The sequence below is a fragment of the Sinohyriopsis cumingii genome, chromosome 6, assembly GCF_028554795.1.
Source record: "Sinohyriopsis cumingii isolate HCF-2022 chromosome 6, ASM2855479v2, whole genome shotgun sequence".
NCBI classification, from domain to species: Eukaryota; Metazoa; Mollusca; class Bivalvia; order Unionida; family Unionidae; genus Sinohyriopsis; species Sinohyriopsis cumingii.
Genome location: NC_142966.1, coordinates 89,153,294 through 89,175,145, shown reverse-complemented (window position 1 = coordinate 89,175,145; position 21,852 = coordinate 89,153,294). Strand labels below are relative to the sequence as shown.

At 37.0% G+C, this 21,852-nt stretch overlaps 1 protein-coding gene across 4 annotated transcripts in view; it reads right to left on the bottom strand.

The window, feature by feature from the left end:
* Positions 1-21,852, bottom strand: part of LOC149797405 (uncharacterized) — a 108,440-nt gene that overhangs the window by 60,649 nt on the left and 25,939 nt on the right. Inside the window, exons 2-3 of one of the 4 annotated variants that reach the window (XM_089962189.1) lie at positions 12,382-12,602; positions 1,483-1,925 (exon numbers count right to left, since the gene is read on the bottom strand). In XM_089962189.1, the coding sequence (XP_089818315.1) occupies positions 1,483-1,909 (427 nt within the window). In that variant the 5' untranslated portion in view covers positions 1,910-1,925; positions 12,382-12,602. Of the gene's footprint in view, positions 1-1,482; positions 1,926-8,930; positions 9,069-12,040; positions 12,272-12,381; positions 12,603-21,852 lie in introns of those variants that run through there. The other 3 variants (XM_089962192.1, XM_089962191.1, XM_089962188.1) reach the window with 3 other exon arrangements.

Below are 21,852 nucleotides of genomic sequence, written 5' to 3'. Positions count from 1 at the left end.
TTTGGGACTTCTATGTTAAAGGAGATGGTTTGCACGTATGTATTTGTATTTGTATGTATTAAACGGATAAGTTCTTAGACCAGAGCACATGTCATAGAGCCCATGGATATCTTTGAATAAATGTTTTGTACCCATACAAAGACATTTTTATTTGAGTCTCTATTCTGTCTGTTAGTCTTTCTTTGGAACATCTCTGTCCTCTTTTCTGTGTCTGGATATGTATTTGTTTGTTTCAGTATGTCTATGTTTGTCTATATCAACCTTTTGTCCCTATAAATACGTTTCACCCTATAAATAGTTTTGACCCTATAAACCCCATGACATGAGCAATGTTCAGTTCCCATTGACCAACAGGTGGCATTTCCCATGTTAAATTCTAATTGACCCAATTGTGCAAGCCACATCTTTTAACATGGAAGTCCCACAGACCCACAGTCGCCCTCATATGCTACTGTTATATCATCTTCATGAGACCTTAAAGTAATATTCTTTAAGTTCTGAACTATCCATGACATTACAAGAGGGCAAAATGATGAATTATCACAAATCACGTGGCAACGTAGCATCCACTGAAACATCATCTACTGCAAAAGTCTTGTGATAAACTTTCTTATGTACTAGTTATACATGTACTTCATTCATGAACGAATACAATAAACTACTTTATTTGTAGTTCAGAATGGTGCTAGGAATATTATGACTGTATGTCAATCTCACCTCGACATCCATCTTCGCTAGCCAAGGTTCCGACATGTTAACCCTATCTACACCTTGGCGGATCGAGTAAATATTTTAATGCTTTGTGTTAGTAACATCAATTGGATTTCATGAGTTGCCTCCCGTAATTTGTGTTGTCAACTAACCAATTTCGTGTAAACAACATTGCATTGTATACCAGCCGGAAATGGTGGAGGCAATTGACATTAAATGGATACTTTGTAAGTTTAACATCTAAAGTGTGTCTACATACCAGAGAGAAGCCATTGCTACGTATTTAAGAGAAACGTATTTGTACAAACACGGACCGGCAGAGGTAAATTGATCTTTTATGAGTCAAATTGTACGCTCTCGTTGTCTCAATCATGTAGCAAACGTGTTCATATTTGAGCAACTTAATGTGATTGGATGTGTTGGCTTGCCGCCGTATCCAATACAATTCACGTATCTTATTTACAGAAATATCTGCTCGATCCGCCAAGGTGTAGATACAAATCAAAACCTTTGCTAGCGAAGATGCAATAGACACCGTCCTTTCGAAGTAATTATAGGAAAACATACGTTCCCCATTTAGTGCATACAATAAAAGGAATGTGGTATATGATTTTCTTAACATCTATCGCAAAGAAGTTTAAGCGTCTACAGGAAGAAAGTTACGAAAGAAATAATTAAGAAAAGAAAGGTAGGACAGTACAACAGGAAACAATATCCAAGAATAACAGAATATGTATGCTATGAAATGCAATACTGAAATATTTTTCTTACCTTCATCTTCGTCATAATCGAAGGAAGATACGGATGAAGTAGGTTCCATTCTTTGTCTCCTGAGTTCTACATGTAATCGTAAAGATTCAATATCACTTAGACTGTGAACACTATCTGGATCGGAATCGTCCTTAGGTGATGCTCGTGTCTGTTTCTCCGCGGACTTGTTTAAAAGAGTATTGGAGAGAGGACGCGTTCTATTATATATCCTCTTGATGTCACGTGATGTTGCACTCGTGTCCCGACTTGTGCTCAATGTAGCATTTTGAAATCCATTTTCAAAATTGGACTGTTGACCTAGATACGTCCGTTCTCGCATGTCCATACGAAAAATGGCCTCAGTCAAAGTCTTGTCCTCATCCTCCATATTCGTTGTTTCTTCCTGTGTAAGATTCTGTGAGTTCGTGTCGTCACTTATGCCCTCCATGTCAAATATTAGTCGTCTAGTACGGGTAAAAAACAAGAAAGAACTCAATTAGAGCGCAAAAACAAGTTCTTCCTTTTGACTTAATTAAACACTGGCTATCTGATCTATGAAAAAAAGTTGATGCTCCCCATATGCAGGAAAATGATTTTATAACATAACATGAATGTGCCATTGCCTCACTGAATCATGATTAAGGACTATGTATTGGATTGTACATAGAAAGTATTAGAAATCTGAAGAAAAAAAACCCTCCTTAACTTAATAAGGAATTTCTAAATGAGGTTTTAGAGGTAAACAAGTGCCACTACTCGGTCAATCGTTATTTCGGATTTCTGAGATTGGAATTCGGTACAAGAAATATCAGTCATTTTTTCTTTATCTAATCCACTTAGATTATATTGCCATTTTATGGTCAAAATTGATACGTTTTGGCCGGTATGCTCTCTGCGGTCAAAGATGAGAGTGTGATTTACTAATGGACATTTTTATTTGAGAGAGAGAGAGAGAGGAGTAGTAGTAGAAATAGCAATAGTAGTAAAAGTGCTTCGATTTTATGAGCGAACACTGTTTAAAAGTCCAACTGGTCGCTTTACGCCAAATAGAGAGTATTTACAATCCTTTCACATTTCACATTGATTATAACCTACCACTTAAATGAAACTAGAGTGTTTAACTACTTTCAGCATTTTGATATATATTATAATAAAGTTTAGCAAATGAATGTTATTGGTTTGGTTTATGAATTATAAAAGGTTGAATAGATTTCCTGTGGATCATGCAGAAACTTTGAATATAAAAACCGAAACACCTTACTGTGATCGGAAAGATCATGATACCGATTACCGCCGCATGTAATGCGTTTAAAACAATAAATTATATGAATACTACCAAGAAAATATTCAACACAAACAATTTCAAAGAAATACAGGAAGAAATTTAAATTTGTATCGTTTAATATGTTTAATTCAAATTTAATAAATAAATATTTAGCACCGATAAGGACAACATGCAAGTGCGAATTTGCTATTGGCCCTACATGCAAGAATGATGTCACTGCAACAAGTGTACAATGCTTTCAGGGCCTTATGCCAATGTGAATTTGCTATTGGCCCTACATGCAAGAATGATGTCACTGCAACAAGTGTACAATGCTTTCAGGGCCTTATGCCAATGCGAATTTGCTATTGGCCCTACATGCAAGAATGATGTCACTGCAACAAGTGTACAATGCTTTCAGGGCCTTATGCCAATGCGAATTTGCTATTGGCCCTACATGCAAGAATGATGTCACTGCAACAAGTGTACAATGCTTTCAGGGCCTTATGCCAATGTGAATTTGCTATTGCCCCTACATGCAAGAATGATGTCACTGCAACAAGTGTACAATGCTTTCAGGGCCTTATGCCAATGCGAATTTGCTATTGGCCCTACATGCAAGAATGATGTCACTGCAACAAGTGTACAATGCTTTCAGGGCCTTATGCCAATGTGAATTTGCTATTGCCCCTACATGCAAGAATGATGTCACTGCAACAAGTGTACAATGCTTTCAGGGCCTTATGCCAATGCGAATTTGCTATTGGCCCTACATGCAAGAATGATGTCACTGCAACAAGTGTACAATGCTTTCAGGGCCTTATGCCAATGTGAATTTGCTATTGCCCCTACATGCAAGAATGATGTCACTGCAACAAGTGTACAATGCTTTCAGGGCCTTATGCCAATGCGAATTTGCTATTGGCCCTACATGCAAGAATGATGTCACTGCAACAAGTGTACAATGCTTTCAGGGCCTTAGGCTAATTACACCGATTTGGCCCAAACGAGTCCCGCGCTCACAGGGGCCCCGTGCGTTAGTAACACAAATAAACACACACACACACACATACAGAGAGAGAGAGAGAGAGAGAGAGAGAGAGAGAGAGAGAGAGAGCAATTTTAAAGCAATGGAAGAAAATTTTAAGTTCAATATCATATTAAACTTTTTTAAAAGTTTATTTCCAAATTCTGTGCTCAGAAGGGGGTCCCGCACACAGATTCAGGGGGCCCCGCCAAAACGATCAAAATCGGAACCGGCGTTTGCTGAGGCCGTTATTGATTGCTTTTATCACCTCAGTAAACAAAACTAACAACTTTTGAAGTGTTTACAAACTAAGAATGATGTTTTTTTTATATTTTATAAAAGATCTTGAAAACTTTTCGAAAGGTGAAAGTCTTCTCATCTAGTCAACGAAAAGCCCTAAAACAAAAGTTATTTATACTGTATTTAATCAAATATAAGCACATGTTCCAGTGCTTGCAACGATGACAAGAGTGTGACTTTAACCTTCTTAAAGATTTAAAGGTAGAGAAAGTGATTCCGGCCTTTTCAATAAAAGTTTCTTCAAACTTAAAGAACTTGATATTAGGTTCCTCTGTTCCTCTACATCTGGTCATTAAATATTTTCCTCAGATTACTTGAACTAGTCTAGTGTATAAATGTGCAACACTATGAGCAATAAATGCATTAACACATTTATTGTCTGGCAAAAACTCCAGATATTTGAATTAGAAGATCAGACGGCAGAGTAGTAAGTTTACAATTAAGAAAACGGTTAATCAAGTGTAAAATAAATTTGCTAAACAAAAGAAAAGAAATGAGGGGTTAATCAGTACTTTTAGAAAGTCCATTATTTGCATTATACTTTTAGTAAGCCTATTATTTGTATTATACTTTTAGTAAGTCCATTATTTATATTATACTTTTAGTAAGTTAATTATTTGTATTATACTTTTAGTAAGTCCATTATTTGTGTTATACTTTTAGTAAGTCCATTATATGTATTATACTTTTAGTAAGTTCATTATTTGTATTATACTTTTAGTAAGTCCGTTATTTGTATTATACTTTTAGTAAGTCCATTATTTGTATTATACTTTTAGTAAGTCCATTATTTGTGTTGTACTTTTAGTAAGTCCATTATTTGTATCATACTTTTAGAAAGTCCATTATTTGTATTATACTTTTAGTAAGTCCATTATTTTTATTATACTTTTATTAAGTTCATTATTTGTATTATACTTTTACTAAGTCCATTATTTGTGTTATACTTTTAGTAAGTCCATTATTTGTATCATACTTTTAGAAAGTCCATTATTTGTATTATACTTTTAGTAAGTCCATTATTTTTATTATGCTTTTATTAAGTTCATTATTTGTATTATACTTTTACTAAGTCCATTATTTGTGTTATACTTTTAGTAAGTCCATTATTTGTATCATACTTTTAGAAAGTCCATTATTTGTATTATACTTTTAGTAAGTCCATTATTTTTATTATGCTTTTATTAAGTTCATTATTTGTATTATACTTTTAGTAAGGCCATTATTTGTGTTATACCTTTAGTAAGGCCATTATTTGTATTATTCTTCTAGCAAGACTATTATTTGCATTATACTTTCACTACGTCCATTATTTGTATTATACTTTTAGTAAGTCCGTTATTTGTGTTATACTTTTAGTAAGTCCATTATTTGTGTTATACTTGTATTAAGTCCATTATTTGTATTATACTTTTAGTAAGTCCTTTATTTGTATTATACTTTTAGTAAGTCCGTTATATTTATTATTCTTTTAGTAAGTTCATTATTTGTGTTATACTTTTATTAAGTCCATTATTTGTATTATACTTTTAGTAAGTACATTATTTGTATTATACTTTTAGTAAGCCCATTATTTGTGTTATACTTTTAGTAAGTCCATTATTTGTATCATACTTTTAGAAAGTTCATTATTTGTATTATACTTTTAGTAAGTCCATTATTTTTATTATACTTTTATTAAGTTCATTATTTGTATTATACTTTTAGTAAGGCCATTATTTGTGTTATACTTTTAGTAAGGCCATTATTTGTATTATTCTTCTAGCAAGTCTATTATTTGCATTATACTTTCACTACGTCCATTATTTGTATTATACTTTTAGTAAGTCCGTTATATTTATTATTCTTTTAGTAAGTTCATTATTTGTGTTATACTTTTATTAAGTCCATTATTTGTATTATACTTTTAGTAAGTCCATCATTTGTGTTATACTTTTAGTAAGTCCATTATTTGTGTTATACTTTTAGTAAGTCCATTATTTGTATTATACTTTTAGTAGTCCATTATTTGTATTATACTTGTATTAAGTCCATTATTTGTATTATACTTTTAGTAAGTCCATTATTTGTATTATACTTTTAGAAAGTCAATTATTTGTATTATACTTTCACTACGTCCATTATTTGTATTATACTTTTAGAAAGTCCATTATTTGTATTATACTTTTAGTAAGTCCATTATTTGTGTTATACTTTTAGTAAGTCCATTATTTGTATCATACTTTTAGAAAGTCCATTATTTGTATTATACTTTTAGTAAGGTCATTATTTGTGTTTTCCTTTTGTAAGGCCATTATTTGTATTATTCTTCTAGCAAGACTATTATTTGCATTATACTTTCACTACGTCCATTATTTGTATTATACTTTTAGTAAGTCCGTTATATTTATTATTCTTTTAGTAAGTTCATTATTTGTGTTATACTTTTATTAAGTCCATTATTTGTATTATACTTTTAGTAAGTCCATTATTTGTGTTATACTTTTAGTAAGTCCATTATTTGTATTATACTTTTAGTAGTCCATTATTTGTATTATACTTGTATTAAGTCCATTATTTGTATTATACTTTTAGTAAGTCCATTATTTGTATTATACTTTTAGAAAGTCCATTATTTGTATTATACTTTCACTACGTCCATTATTTGTATTATACTTTTAGTAAGTTCATTATTTATATTATACTTTTAGTAAGTCTATTATTTGTATTATACTTTTAGTAAGTCCATTATTTGTGTTATACTTTTAGTAAGTCCATTATTTGTATTATACTTTTAGTACGCCCATTATTTGTATCATACTTTTAGTAAGTTCATTATTTATATTATACTTTTAGTACATCCATTATTTGTCTTATTCTTTTAGCAAGTCTACTATTTGCATTATATTTTCAGCACGTACATTATTTGTGTTATACTTTTAGTAAGTCCATTATTTGTATTATACTTTTAGTACGTCCATTATTTGTATTATTCTTTTAGCAAGTCTACTATTTGCATTATATTTTCAGCACGTACATTATTCGTATTATACTTTTAGTACGTACATTATTTGTATTATACTTTTATTAAGTCCATTATTTGTATTATACTTTTAGTAAGTTCATTATTTGTATTATACTTTTAGTAAGTTCATTATTTATATTATACTTTTAGTAAGTTCATTATTTGTATTATACTTTTAGTAAGTTCATTATTTATATTATACTTTTTGTACGTCCATTATTTGTCTTATTCTTTTAGCAAGTCTACTATTTGCATTATATTTTCAGCACGTACATTATTTGTGTGATACTTTTAGTAAGTTCATTATTTGTGTTATACTTTTAATAAGTTCATTATTTGTATTACCCATAAGGATGAACAGCACAAGTATATTATTTAGTGAAAAAAGCAATTCAGGTAATATGTCATTTCCAAGGACACAGCAAGTTATCTAGACTGGACTGATTTGTTGACAGGATTTGAGGAACACCAATTTTATCGCGAGCCTAGGACGCTAATCACTGTGCCACCGCGGCTTCTCCCTCCACTAATTGCCTCTTACGACATATAGAGAGCACCACAGGGTCAATCTACATCCCTGAATCCAACGAGCCTTCAAACGGGGAGAGGGGAGTGGGGTGAGGCGGGAGGATCTGGTTGGTAGATTAAATGCTATGTCATTTTTTTAATAAAAAGTATAGTCCAATAAAGAAAGAACTATGTCATCGTTTTCTATGAGTCTTCTTTCCCTTTTATAATACACGTACTAAAACATGCTAGTCAGATCTAATGAACATGAAACGCATTTTGGCATATGGTAATGAAGAGTCCTTTTAAGTCCTTAATAAACAGACTTTCACTAGCATTTTTTTTTCTAAATGGGTAAGGGTGTAACTTCAAACACAATGTCGACAAAAAGGAAAAAAACAAAAACATTTTCCTTCCCATGTTCCTGTCAGTTTCTTTAAGTCATAAAATGTAAAGATTTTTTAACAATGTTGTTGTTACATATGGGTTATACATGACTGGCTTTCAGACAACATCGCGTAGAAGAGTGTAAAATAAAGAGCAAAACTAGTTTCGCAGATAATAATAATAATAATAATAATAATAATGGTAAATACTTCTAAAAAGAGAAACAAAAAGGCTAGAGCAATACAAGACCGGCTCTTGATATGAAGACAAATTTCACCAGGAATTACATTTTTTGAAAAAGAATCTGAAAGCAATGGTTTTCTAAGCGAAATCGAAGGTTGGGAAACGTTTAATTACTTATTATACTTACAACCTTGGATGCGATCGAATTACCTGCTACTTACCAAGTGAATAGTATTATAATTAAGCTAAACGTTTAGCTGCGCAAGTGATGAATATGCAAACGAAATCGCATACTCATGTTCTTACAGATTTCCATTTCTGTCAGTCAAGGTTATATCATGGTACTGATATAAAGCATTATTAATTGTATTGAAAAACATTTGCAGAAAGAAAGGGAAAAAGAAATAAAAAATAATCTATATCACGCTCAAGGATAGTGAGGTGCATTCAAAGGGTATAATTTTAAAGGAAGTGAAAAACGAAAGAAAAGGAAATCTCTATCGCCCTCGATGACACAGTAATTACTAATTAATTAATAATAATATGCATCCATAGGTCATGATTTTAAAGGAAGGGAATGTAAGGATATAAAACATATTTTTGATGAGGAATAAAGGTATGAACTTTCCATCGGTGGTTACAAAGTTGACTAACAATTATTGAAACTGACTGGCAGATCGAACGGTCTGTAATGAGGGTAAGGACGGCTACTACATCCATGACGATGACTGGGCAAGAGAGAAGAAAAAAGCGACTATGATACAGAGAGATATCTATAGCAAAATAGACCGACTTACCTTTTGCATGAGAATTCGACCCCTAAATATTTAAGTAACTAATGTCGCTTATTTGACATCAGAAAAGAACATCTGTGATTTTGATCTGATATCAACTGTGCCTATCGATCAAACGAATAATGACGATTTTGCCTAAATTGCACAGCGGTAATTTGGTTACTGTTTGAAATTTGTTTACAACATAAGTATTTTATATATAGATCATCATTGTGATTTGCATTATCCCGCCCTCATATATATCCCTCCATACAAATCTAGCACGTGAATGAATGAATATATTTGATTACTTTACCGAAAATATCCACTTCAGAGTACGGCGGGTGTCTGCGTACAATATACAAACCACACTTTTTCTATCATCTTTTAAATTAATACCCTCTTTATTATCAACTATAAACTGAATATATATATATTCGGATATACTCTGTTATAATGCTAATTGCAGGGGGGTTTTTTGTGGTGCAAATGTGCTGTGACCTCCATTTGAAACTACATGGTAACGTAATGAACGTACTTAGTGTTTGTCTGGGTAACATAGTGAAAAGAGCGAAGAAGTTTACTGAGTTACCGACAGGATAGTTTGCCTTCCAGGGGAGGTACGCCTTTCATTCTTCTCACAGGAGTTGTGTAATACACCAAAGACGAAAATACCTGTCAAGTGTCACCAAATCCATAGCGTCTCATTTGTCAATAGAAATAAAAGGATCTTAATTAGATAGCACCGCTTGATGTGGGGCTAAAGTAGGAACAATTCATTTAGAGTTCATTGTGAAAATAAAAAGCGTTTAGAATATACAATTGGTTAATTTTAGAGGATAAATAGTTAAGCTCTCTTTTTAACATTTTACTAAAGAATCAAATCCAAGTTTGTGCCATATAGTTTTACATTAAACCTACGAGAAACAAGATACACAATCAGCTTACGTGCTCATGAGACCTGCTTATTCTGAAGACAAAAAAAGCTGTGTAAAAATAAAATCAGTTCAAGGGATTTAGAGTACTGATTAAGCTATTTATGACACAATTATCATCATTAGTAATCAACGTAAAAGTATTTATATAAGTGTTGCACTATCCCTTATGACGCTAATACATCCCCCGCGACGTTCGTTTATAGGAAGTGTTGGTAGTACCACTGTTGAGGGTCCGTCCGTTAGTTCTTTTACAGTCCAGGCCAGAAACTTCAAACTTAAAGGTAGATTTCCGACTCGTTCAGATATGGGTAGGTTATTTTTTTTTTTTTTTATCGACATCGAACCCTCGAAACGTGTTGGGATTGGAGTGGCGAGGAGTAAATATTGAGGTATTGGCAGTGGGGTGGTGCTGGTGAAATGGATAAATAAGGAAAGTCCGGATTCGTTGTTAAATTGGATAAAAACTTATATTTTTGGATGTGCAAAACATACAAGCAGCTACAGGTTGTAGATAGCGGTCTGAGGCGGTACAATGTTTTTCAGGGATAACTGATAATAACGCTGGGATTAGACGGTGTCAATAAAGATACTGGTCACACATTAGTCTGTGATTATAAATCAAAAGCCAGTAATCCAGAACACTTCTTGTAGACTTCATTACAACTTCAAAGCAATGTCAGGCCTGCTCTTTTGATACAATCATATTTTTAATAAAATTAGCACATATTTGCTGTTTTTGCACATTCCCCTCTCTACATACATAGGTATTAAAATCATTTCAAAGAAACATTTAGTCGCTTATGAATTTTTTCATTTGTAAACCCTGGTTCGTATGCAAGGGTTACGACTTTAGAATTTCGTCGTACGAGCCTTCGGTCAACGTTAAATATCACAATATCCTTTGATTTCCCCAAACGTAATCCAAATTTGTAAATTTTGTCAAGTCAATCAGTCACTCTAAAACCGTTCATGTACATTGACCTGGTTTCTAGATGCTGCTGCTTCGATTCTCCAAATATATTCCGGGTTTTAACAACTTTCAACAAAAAAAAAAAAAAAAAAAAAAAAAAAAAAAAAAAAAAATAAGTACGTTTCCGAACCATATTCCACAATAAATACAGATTTCTCTCCTTGCAGAATCTCGTGTCTTATATGATAGCCCACTTGTGAATTGTCTTTATTTTGACATGTGTCAGGCATGTCTTTCAGCTTAAACCCGTAACATTTGTTTTATAAATGAAACTCGCGTCAACTCAGTTTATTCATTGAATTCGATTTGATTTTTCTGTTTTTATTTTTCAAAAATACGGGATTGGTTTGAAGTATCTCCGGCGGGGGGTGAGGGTGAAATGGCATGTGTGAGATTTCGTAATGTCTGAAAACGAAATGGGCAGCTGACAAGAAAATCTGATTTCTAAAACACTTTACGCTGGATCGGAACAACACAATATGCTACGGATCTACTTTTGATATTTGTTTCCTAAATATGGGGCAAACCATTGAAAACAGTCTTTCTGCTCCCCTTCCCCCAAAGAAAATAATCCCGCTGCAAATTTTATTCTTTACCATACAGGATTTATATTCATCACGTTCTAGCTTGGAATTGAACACCAATCGCCAAATAATAAGCGAAACACGGTCAAGAAGGTTGCTAATGACAGGACATGGTTGAAATTAACACTTGGCGCCAGTGAAATTGGCTTAGCATAACGAGTATATTCCAACCAAAAATATACAGCAGGTTCAGAAATGAATCTCTAATATTTTCAAGTTATCGTGGATAATAAGTAAATAACGTAATTTAATCTAAATTAAAGTGGCTGACATTATGAGAAAATAAGAGCGATTTCATCATCATAATAAGTTTAGACAGGTAAGTTCGGAAGATACAAGTCAATAAAAAGCACAACGTTTACTGTATTAAAAGCTTTCTTATTTCTTCTTCATATATACCACCACGATTTAGGGTCACTTGAACATTCGTAGTTGTCCTTTTATTAAATAGCATTCTGGAGATGAAAATTTCCTAGTGATGAAAATTAAACGAAGAATTATCATGTACGCATGAATTCGACTATTTTAATGGAGCGCAAAGCTGAGTGAGGACGAGATTCTGAATTAATTAATTAATTAGATATTCAAAATACGCAATTATGTAGGTACTCCTTACATTCCCAACCACTCACATTTACTTACCAAACTTCGTCCCGATCCACATACCGATCTATTTACAGTCAGTCACCCACCAATTCATGTATCTGTTGATCTTACTATATATACATCTATCGATTTACTGTGCGTAGTGTTGAAAGACCATGTTGAACACTGGAAGCCTCGGTTTTGACTAATGATATTTTTTGTCTGTGTAAAAGTACAATCAATAAAACGAAACCTTTTTCTGTCAAAAGCGAGACTCACTTTGCATACTCTGCCTCGGCGATTATAAAATAAATATACATCCCCGTTTGTTTGTACGCCCACCCTGCCGATTTCAATTACGAAAAGTATAAATAAGATCAGAAATGCACAGAACTCACCCAGTTCATTCATTGATTTTCAATTTCTGACGTGACATTGACCTTGCAGGTCATAACACCGTCTTCATCTGCGCATTTCATGGCTTAACCGCCATGCTCGAGATCCATTTCCAGTTCCTGGACAAGTCATATTTCAGCGAAGGGGTATTGCACGATTACTCATGTACGTACATATAAGTAAATACTATGTCGTCTTCTTCCGAGACCGGACTCTCTGCCTCCTGCAAAAGACCATAAATCATCCGCTAATCGCAGACGATAATGCGCAACAAAGGTATAGATTAAAGACCTCACACGAGTAATATTTAGGACTTTCAAACAGGGTCATCACTAGTAAGCCTGTTGAGGCTGACTCCACGTCTTCTTGCTGACAACCCTGTTATATGACCACACCAACGACTGTCTCTGCGATTAACTCTAGCGGACCACATTACAGGTCTTGCCCGGAACGGACAAACTACTTTTAGCACCTGTTCAAATAGATGACTCTGCCATTTGTCATCTATGCTAACCTCGAGGCTCTTAACGTAAAGCGAGAAGTCGTGAATCCGCAACATGTAGTGTACAACACCTACAAAACACGGGTAGACCCCATGCGGCTCCAGTTACGTGATCGTCCTTTGTCGGTCTTACACGATATCCAACCAGTGTATCCCCCAGGCATGTAAAACTAAGGGTAAAAAAAAAAAAAAACTTGGTTTCAGAACTGGGGGTCAAATAACAAATGTGGGGGTCAAAAATGTACTGACAAATTTTCATCTGACTAGTACTTTTTCAGCTTGAAATAAGATATTGCAACTTGCACAACATACTCTTGCTCGCTCTCTCTCTATCTCTAAACATACAAATAAACCAACATGCACAATCAACAAACAACTTTCTTTTAAAGTCGTACTTTTAACAGTCTCCTTATAATCTTTTTGAAGCAATGTTATAGACCAACACATTACATACAAGCCACTACAAAAAAGCCTAATAAATCTTTTTAACCAAACGGCAGTTAATTTACTGCTTGTCATAAAATGGATACTATCATAGGTTTCATTTTACTTCGTGCTTGAACAAATTTATCCAAATATCAAGGCGGCTAATGATTCATCTTGTTTCTAATAAGTTACACTTGAACTTTAAGATCTTTCTTTTATTGCAGCAAAGTTAGAAACCAACAAAATCAGCAATAACCTCTTGACAGTGTAGTCCAAATAAACGCATTTGTCCCGTCAAGTTTACTGATTTATTTGTTGTGAAAGCATGTCTTGGGTTATAATGTGTTCTCCAGATATGTTCTGGCGAACGAGGGCAGATTTTTAAAAATTCTTAAACCCTGTCACGAAAGGATTATTCACTTTTGCAGTCTTCGCGATTAGAAGTCACAATGGTAATCCTAATGGATGTGCTGTGTTCCAGTCAAGGGAATTATTTTCGCCATTGTTCGTTGAGTTAGATCCACAGTTACTATTTTGCGTTCTGCTTCTTTCACTTTCTTCGCTAGTGATTCTTATTGCATGACGTTTTAATCTGGAGATCTCTTTCTAGTGCAACAAGCATTGCTGTTAAACATCAAGATGACATCTTGCCTATGCTAGTCTGGTTCCTTATTTTGTATCTTCCATGCGTTGCAATACGCTGCACTAATAGAGGAGCGCAACACAGGGAGTAAACAAAGCGGGGAACTAGTCAATGCATATGTTCGAAGTGAAGTATACACAGTGCCACCCATCGTCCAATGCATTGGATATTACATATATCCTAATCACATCATGCGAATCCTTTGCGTCAAAAAATCGCACGGTACAAAATGTGTGCGTCAATTTACTGCGGCGTGCGTCCCTGACGCGCAGATGTGCGTAAAGGGAAACACTGTATCCAACCTAATCGAATGCCGATAAGACGAACTCGTAGGCATCCGAGAAGTGTTCGCCATGTCGAGACCCATGGAAATGACGCAAGCAGACACCATGGCGTGTGTAGCCGCCAATAGTATCAAAGTATGTGTTTTGTATTTTGATATTTGTGTGGCCCTGACATCAGCCCTCGTATCTGCCTCCCATGGCATACTTGGAACAGAAGCGAACGTTGCACGTTGATAACTTTTAATTCTGTCCAGACACGTGAACCACTCATGGGGGTAGTGTCTCAAATGGATGTCAGTGATACAGCAGGTTTCAAAAAAGGGCAAACCCCTAGCGCTTGATAATACTTGGATTTGGTTGTATACGGTAACGATCAATGCTGCCCAGGTAACTCACATGGGCGGCTGATTTTACGATTTTTTAACCAGTTCTTTGCGTGAATATATTTTATTCGACTTTGACCTTTTGTGAATCCGAGCTGTTTCTTATTTGTGTTCTTAACTGTCTGTGATTTTCCATTTCCGCCAGCAGAATTTCAAACTCAGCCGCACTGATTATTTCATCTTCCATTGCCACGGAATACAATTTACTAAACGTATTGAGACTGTTGTGTGCGCCAGCAAAATTTCAAACTCAGCCGCACTGATTATTTCATCTTCCATTGCCACGGAATACAATTTACTAAACGTATTGAGACTGTTGTGTGCGGCTGCTCATAATTCGGAATAGACACGTCCTCGTGAATGAAGTCGCATCGAAATTAATTTGCTAATACCACTACAAACTCCACACTCATATACTAACAAGCTCTACCCTCTTCCGCTGGTACAATTATCATACAATTATCAGCCTCTGGAATATTTAAATTTCCCGCAAAAGTGCGATCTAGTTGTTTAGCATGCTTTTTACCTGCAAATACTACGATTACATTGATATCTTTTACATCTAATGATCCTCTTTTCCCAATAACTGTTACCCGAACAACTGCGTCCTTGTTAAATTTCAGTCGACCAGGTTTTGTTTTTAGTGCTAGCCGAGTTAATGTTGGCTTAACATAATTAACGGTGAATTTAACTAGGGTGTATATATCTATGAATGCCACCTCATCATTGTGTAAACAATCCTAGAGAGATTTTGCCTCTGCTACTGCAGCTAATGCTTGAGCGATTTCATGTGAACGTGTGATGATTCCAAGCTGGCTTGGAGTTGATTGTGGGACATCAGGGTGATTTCAAATGGAATATCTACTTGACCCTTAACACAATTTTATGACAATTGATACGAGGGTTTGGTAACACCACTTTGATGCAGATATTCCTCGAGAAGTGGAGCAAAATTTTTATTGATGCTAACATCCGCTGTTAAATGGCCTAACACAAATTCACCCCTTAATTCCGCAACCTCATCACCGCGGTCAGATTCCATTATGTATATAAATAATGATAAATTGCCAAAGACGGATACTGACCCCTCTGGATAAATGTGAATGCTTCAAACTGCATTTCATCTCCGCTGAATAACGATGTTGACAATGCAACAGTGTAAAATTCCATTTCAGTGCCTCCAGTCTGGCAATTCGCGATATTTATGGTAAGTAAACAAAACCAAAATAATCTAGTCATGTATCCACCTATTCGACCACATACCTTTATTGTTTTGTTACAGCCGTAGTATCAACATATTCTTTGACATAAGCAACGGACGCACTACTGTCTCTGATACCACCGTTTTTAGTGACTTTAACCAGGTTTTTGCAACCGCGCTTTTCAACTTGACAATGGGATCTTGAATGTCTGCGTTTAACGTTTTCAGTTTACCAGTTTGGCATTAAAAAATCACACGTTCCTCTGAATCGACACCAAAAATAACACGACTGTAAGCTAAAACAAATCAGCTTTAGTGGCAAATAGGCTCAGATCCACATCAGCGCCATGTTATCGGGCCGAGTGACGCCCGTAAATGTTAATGCATATTTTGTATAATATTAAACGTGCTTTAATATGAAATCAATAAGTATGTCCTAGCGTTTCGTCAGAGTTAGTTGCTACCCCAGCGGGGAACCGTCAGCCACCAATCGACCTATCCGCTCACTTATTTGACTTTCCTTGTTCAAATAAGGTAACTGAAAATTTGCGGCCATGCATCCATCGAGGTGCTTATGGTTCTGATTCTCCATCCGACGCCTGGGCTACCTTTAGTTGCAATGCTGTCGCTGATCCACCGGCTCCTTTAGAAATAAGACACCTTAAGGCGCTGTCAGCAATACAAGGCGGACCTCTCCATGTACACTACCAAACCTTACGTAGCGACCTACATCAACAGTGTCTGAGATCTCTATGCAAATGACCAGGTTATATTTTCAAACAACGTTGGAAATGTGAAGGCCTCCAACATGTACCTATCCTCGCTGTTGCGCCCAGCCAGTGTAGAGACGCTAGACAACCTAGACGTCTACCACTTTGACAACGTACTACGCGATGGTTAATCTGTTCAGTGGACAGCAAGCCGAGGTGGCTGCCGAGCGGGCCGAATGGATCAGCCAGAAAATGCCGCCACGAAAAAAAATATGTCGACCATCAAGACGCGGACGCAAATAAGTACGCCAACAACACGAAGGTTGAGGTGAAGAAGTACATCGACAACCAGGAAGCTGACGACACGGACGTAACTCAAAGAGGCTTGCATGGCATTATTATGCAGTTGAGCGGAATGACCGAGACATATATTTTGATGTACAATGTGCTCTCAGGCTAGCTAAGGTTGACGACCAAATGGCAAACAGACCATGACGCGATGAGAAAAATATGTCTACCTCAGCACTGGGAAAATACGTAAGTAGTTAAGTGGGCCACATTAGGGACAATGGGACTTAGCATTAAAAACACCCCTGGGCCACTTTAGGGACAATGGAAATTTAACATGGAGAAAAACGCTGGGCCACTTTAGGGACAATGGGAATTTAACATAGAGTTTGGGTCTGTCTAGGGACAAGGGAAATTAACATGGGAATAGAGTTTGGGTTTGTCTAGGGACAAGGGGAATTTAATATGGGATTTTTTGTTTGTTTAAAAAGTCTTTTTAAATTTAAATTTAAATTTAAATTTAAAAAAAGGGGTAGGCAATGGAAAGGCTATCTCTTTTCGAGAAATATGGCTGGCCCTGAAAAGGGCCTTTGGGTTTATGTTAATATTAATATTAACATAGATGGCATCTGTCACATCTTCTTCTTCTTCTTCTTAAACTCCTTCTAACTACCGGTCCATACACAAGTACCCTCTTGAGACATCCTTGTCTTTCTATGTAAACTCTCCTCATCCATTGACTAGTATCTGTCCTATCAACAACAGTCCACTTGGACCTGACATACATGAGCATGTCCGTCCTAAACATCATGGAAGACACAAGGGTGGATGACTCAACTGTGGTCCACATCTTGAAGCGACGAGAATAGGTGAATCAATGCAGTGAACTGCGCTTATTTATAGGTACAGGAAGGATTGAAACGGATTGAATTCATTCACCAATCCGAACACGCGTTACAAAATTCAGTCAGCTCGCATCCAATCCGAAGAGAGCAGTCTGTGACGTCACGTGGTCTATATAGATTCGTTAGCGCTTGTGTGCAATCAATCTATGCGACAGTGATTCAACATGACGGAAACTCAGAAAACGATCCATTGGGGTGCACCAGCAGGGGAGACTGCCCAAGGGAACCCGGACTTACTTTCAGAAGAGGTACACTGGGATTTTGTGGATTTTCTTACCTCGCAAGAATTTGTTCCAGAACCTTCGTTACCTTCTTCATTACCGCAAGTGGAGAATTTTAGACAGAGACAGAAAGAAGAATTGGAGAAATTTATGCAACGACAAAAGGAAGCGGAACAAGCTTTTCTCCTACAGCAACAGCAACAGCAACAAGAAGAGGTAAGAAAAAAACAACAGCAACAACAGCAAGAAGAAGTAGCAGCAAAGAAACAAGAGGGTGAAAATCAAACGGCTACGGTACTGTTGGACATTTTAGCGGAGTTAAGAAGTCTGAAACAAATGTATCAGACTTCTTTATCACGACCGAAGAGAATACGACCTTCCCGAGCTAAACATGCCAACCCTGTGACTAAGCCTGTCGTACCACCCTTAGTGATTTCAACCCAATCATCAGAAGTAGGCCTTGGCCGTGGCAAAGGTTTAAGGCAGTTAAAGTTGATTGGTTAAACTCACCCCTACACCAAAATAAAAAGGCCCTTTTCAGGGCCACCCACATTTCTCGAAAAGAAATACAATTTCAATTTGCCAATAACTCAAAAATAAACCCCACCCATTTTACCCTTATAGTACGTGTCTGTGTATGAGTGCGTGAGTGTAGCTTCTTATTTTAAAATCAAAACTCAAAGACACTTACCTTATATCATTCATGTATTCTTTTATCCATTTTTTTACAATCCAATTCACAATTCACCACAGAACACTTTAATTCAAAGTTCATTGACTTCTTCTTTCTCCTTGTTTAGTCTCTCTGTTTTTTGAATTTCTTCACCGTTTTTACCTCATTTTCTTCCCTTCTTCTTTTCTTCTCCTGTTTCTTTGCTTCTTTTAAATAGAATTGTCTTCTTTCTTCCTCTTCTTCCTCTGAAGAATCCCTCTCTTCTTCCGAAGAATCCCTCTCTTCTTCTGAAGAATCCTTCTTTTCTTCTGACTCCTCTTGTTTCTTTTTTGGGCAATCTGGAGACCAATGTCCTTTTTCTTTACAATAATAACAGGTATCTTGACTTTTGTCTCTTTTAGTCCCTGTTTTTGTTCTTTTTTGACGGTCTGGACACTCTGAAGACCAATGCCCTTTCTTCTGACAGATATAGCAAGTATCTTGACTTTTATCTCGAAAGGAAGGAGAGTAGTCCGTCGGCTGGTCTGAAGAGAATTTTCTAATGACCCCTCGCAAAGCTCTGACGAAACGTTCCATCTGGGTAGTCTCTTCCATCGTTGTGCTCGGCTTGAGAGTGAAATGAATAGTGAAAGGACAAGACACACACCCTTTTTATATACGCTGGTTTGCCAAGACTATAAATTAGTCTGTGGTGTTTAAACTTGAGTCATTTGACGTTTTGCACTCAAGATGAAACGATCCCATTCATTCGAGAAGAAAGAAGAAGAAGAAAGTAAGAGGCAGAAACGTGATCTATCGCCTCGTACCAGGGCTGAAATCTTGGCACAAATTCATGCCAGTGATTTTGAAGAGGACATGAGTGAACCAGAATCCGAACCCTCTAAACCAAGTTGACCACCGTTAGTCAACCCTGAAAAGTACTATTCCATTCGAGAGACGGAAAAGCGCTCCTCTAGAAAATTTAGAACCACGGCTTACACCTACACGGTGAAGTTTAAAGATTTCAAGGCCGACGTACCCTTGGAGAAAGCAGAAGGGTTTATCACCGAGATGTGGGATTCTTTGCTCACCTCACTCAAGCGACAATGTCAACCCAAAGAAGACGATCGCTTGACACTATCCATAGATCACGACGGTTTGAAATCCCCTGTTTGGATCGAGTTTAGCAGACCCGCAGAACTAACCCCTTCCAAAGTCATGGACAAGATTCAACACGTACAACAATCTAATGACCAGTTTGACATCACCGATGGTAAAGCCACACTGAAAATGGCTCACGTCTCTCTTCCTCAAGGGACAGGACGCAAAAAGATGTTATTGGTGGACGACCTTCGCAACACCAAAAAGAGTCTCGTCCGAATTAACAACCCTCAAGACCAGATGTGCTTAGCCCGTGCCATCGTGGTGGGACGAACCTATGCCAACAAGAACGACACGGTAGAATGGAAAAGAACCTGGGAGAACATTCGAAAATCGAACCGAACCAAACAACGAAACGAAGCAGAACTCCTGTTGCAACAAGCTGGCCTGTCCAAAGACACACCCTGTGGCATTCCTGAGATGCAAAAATTGCAAGATGCCCTAGCTCCACGCTACACCTTGAAAGTGCACCCTCAAGAAATGCGCGGGTCTCTGTTGTTTCGAGGCCAAGACTTTAAGGACGGAAAATACATTCATGTTTATCATCACGATGACCATTTCGATACCATTACCAGTATCACCGGATTCCTGGGATACAGATATTACTGTGAGAAATGTGACTATGGTTATAATAATCGAGAGCAACACAAGCATTGTGGATGGAAATGCCCAGGATGTTTGGCCTCTCCACCCTGTCTGAGCGAAGAACCAGTGCCTTGTTCGACTTGTCTGCGCACGTTTGTCAGCCCTACCTGTTACCAACAACATTTGAAAACACAAGGTTCACAGAAGAAATGTGCTTGTCAACTCCTGAGATTGTGCCCTACGTGTAGGCAAGGCATACGTACCAACAATGCCAAGGCACACGTATGTCGAGGAAAAAAAAAATGTCACATTTGTCACCACATCGTGGACTTGGAACACGAATGTTACGTGCAAAAATACCAACCCCCACCAGAGAAAGAGGACGGTCACAAGAAGAAAGGCAATTTCATCTTTTTCGATTTCGAATGCATGCAAGAGACTGGCATTCACATCCCTAATTTCTGCGTGGCTCATCGAGCGTGCGAGAAGTGCATTCAAGAACCTATCTTCAGTCATTGCCCTCACTGCAGCAAGATTCCTGGAGGACGTGAAAAAATCTTTCGGGGACCAAACACGTTAGCCGATTTTGCCCAATGGGTCTTAGACCCCATCGACAAGACGTGGAGCCAAGAGGACATCGAACGTTACGGAGATTGTCATCGTCATGCCACGGTGATGGCTCACAATTTCTCCGGATACGATGGACAGTTTCTTTTGAGGTACTATACGGAACATGGCACCGAACGTCCTAAAGTGATTTTGAACGGAGCCAAAATCATTTTCATGCAAGTGGGACAAGTACAGTTTAAAGATTCGATGAGTTACTTGGCCATGCCTTTGAGCCGAATGCCTAAAACGTTTGGAATGACAGAAATGGCTAAAGGGTACTTTCCACACTTTTTCAATACGGAAGCCAATCAACATGCTGTTCTACCCCATTTGCCTGAGGCTCACTATTACGACCCCGACAACATGCGTACCGAACAACGAGAAGCTTTCTACGCTTGGTAACAAGCTCACGCCTCGGACCCTTTCGACTTTCAGGAAGAAATGTTAAAGTATTGTCGTTCCGACGTGGACATTTTACGGCGTTGCTGTGGAAAATTTCGAGAACTGTTCATGGAACACGGAGGGGTCGATCCTTTGAAAGAAGCTTGCACCATTGCCAAAGCGTGTTCCTTAGTGTACCGCCAACGATTCATGCCTGAAAACACCGTGGCTGTCATCAGTCCTCAAACGACCCACTATGTCAAGCGTCAATACTCGGTCAAAGCCCTACGTTGGTTACATTACTTGTGCGACAAGGAAGACAAATGGATTCAGCATGCCCGCAACGGAGGAGGCGAAAAGACCATCGGAACGTATTCGGTAGATGGCTGGGACTTAGAAAACCCCAAGATCGTGTACGAGTTTAACGGTTGCTTATTTCACGGATGTCCCGTCTGTTACCCTGACCGTGGCACTAAAAATCAGTTTTTGCAACGAACCATGGAAGACTTGTACCAGGACACT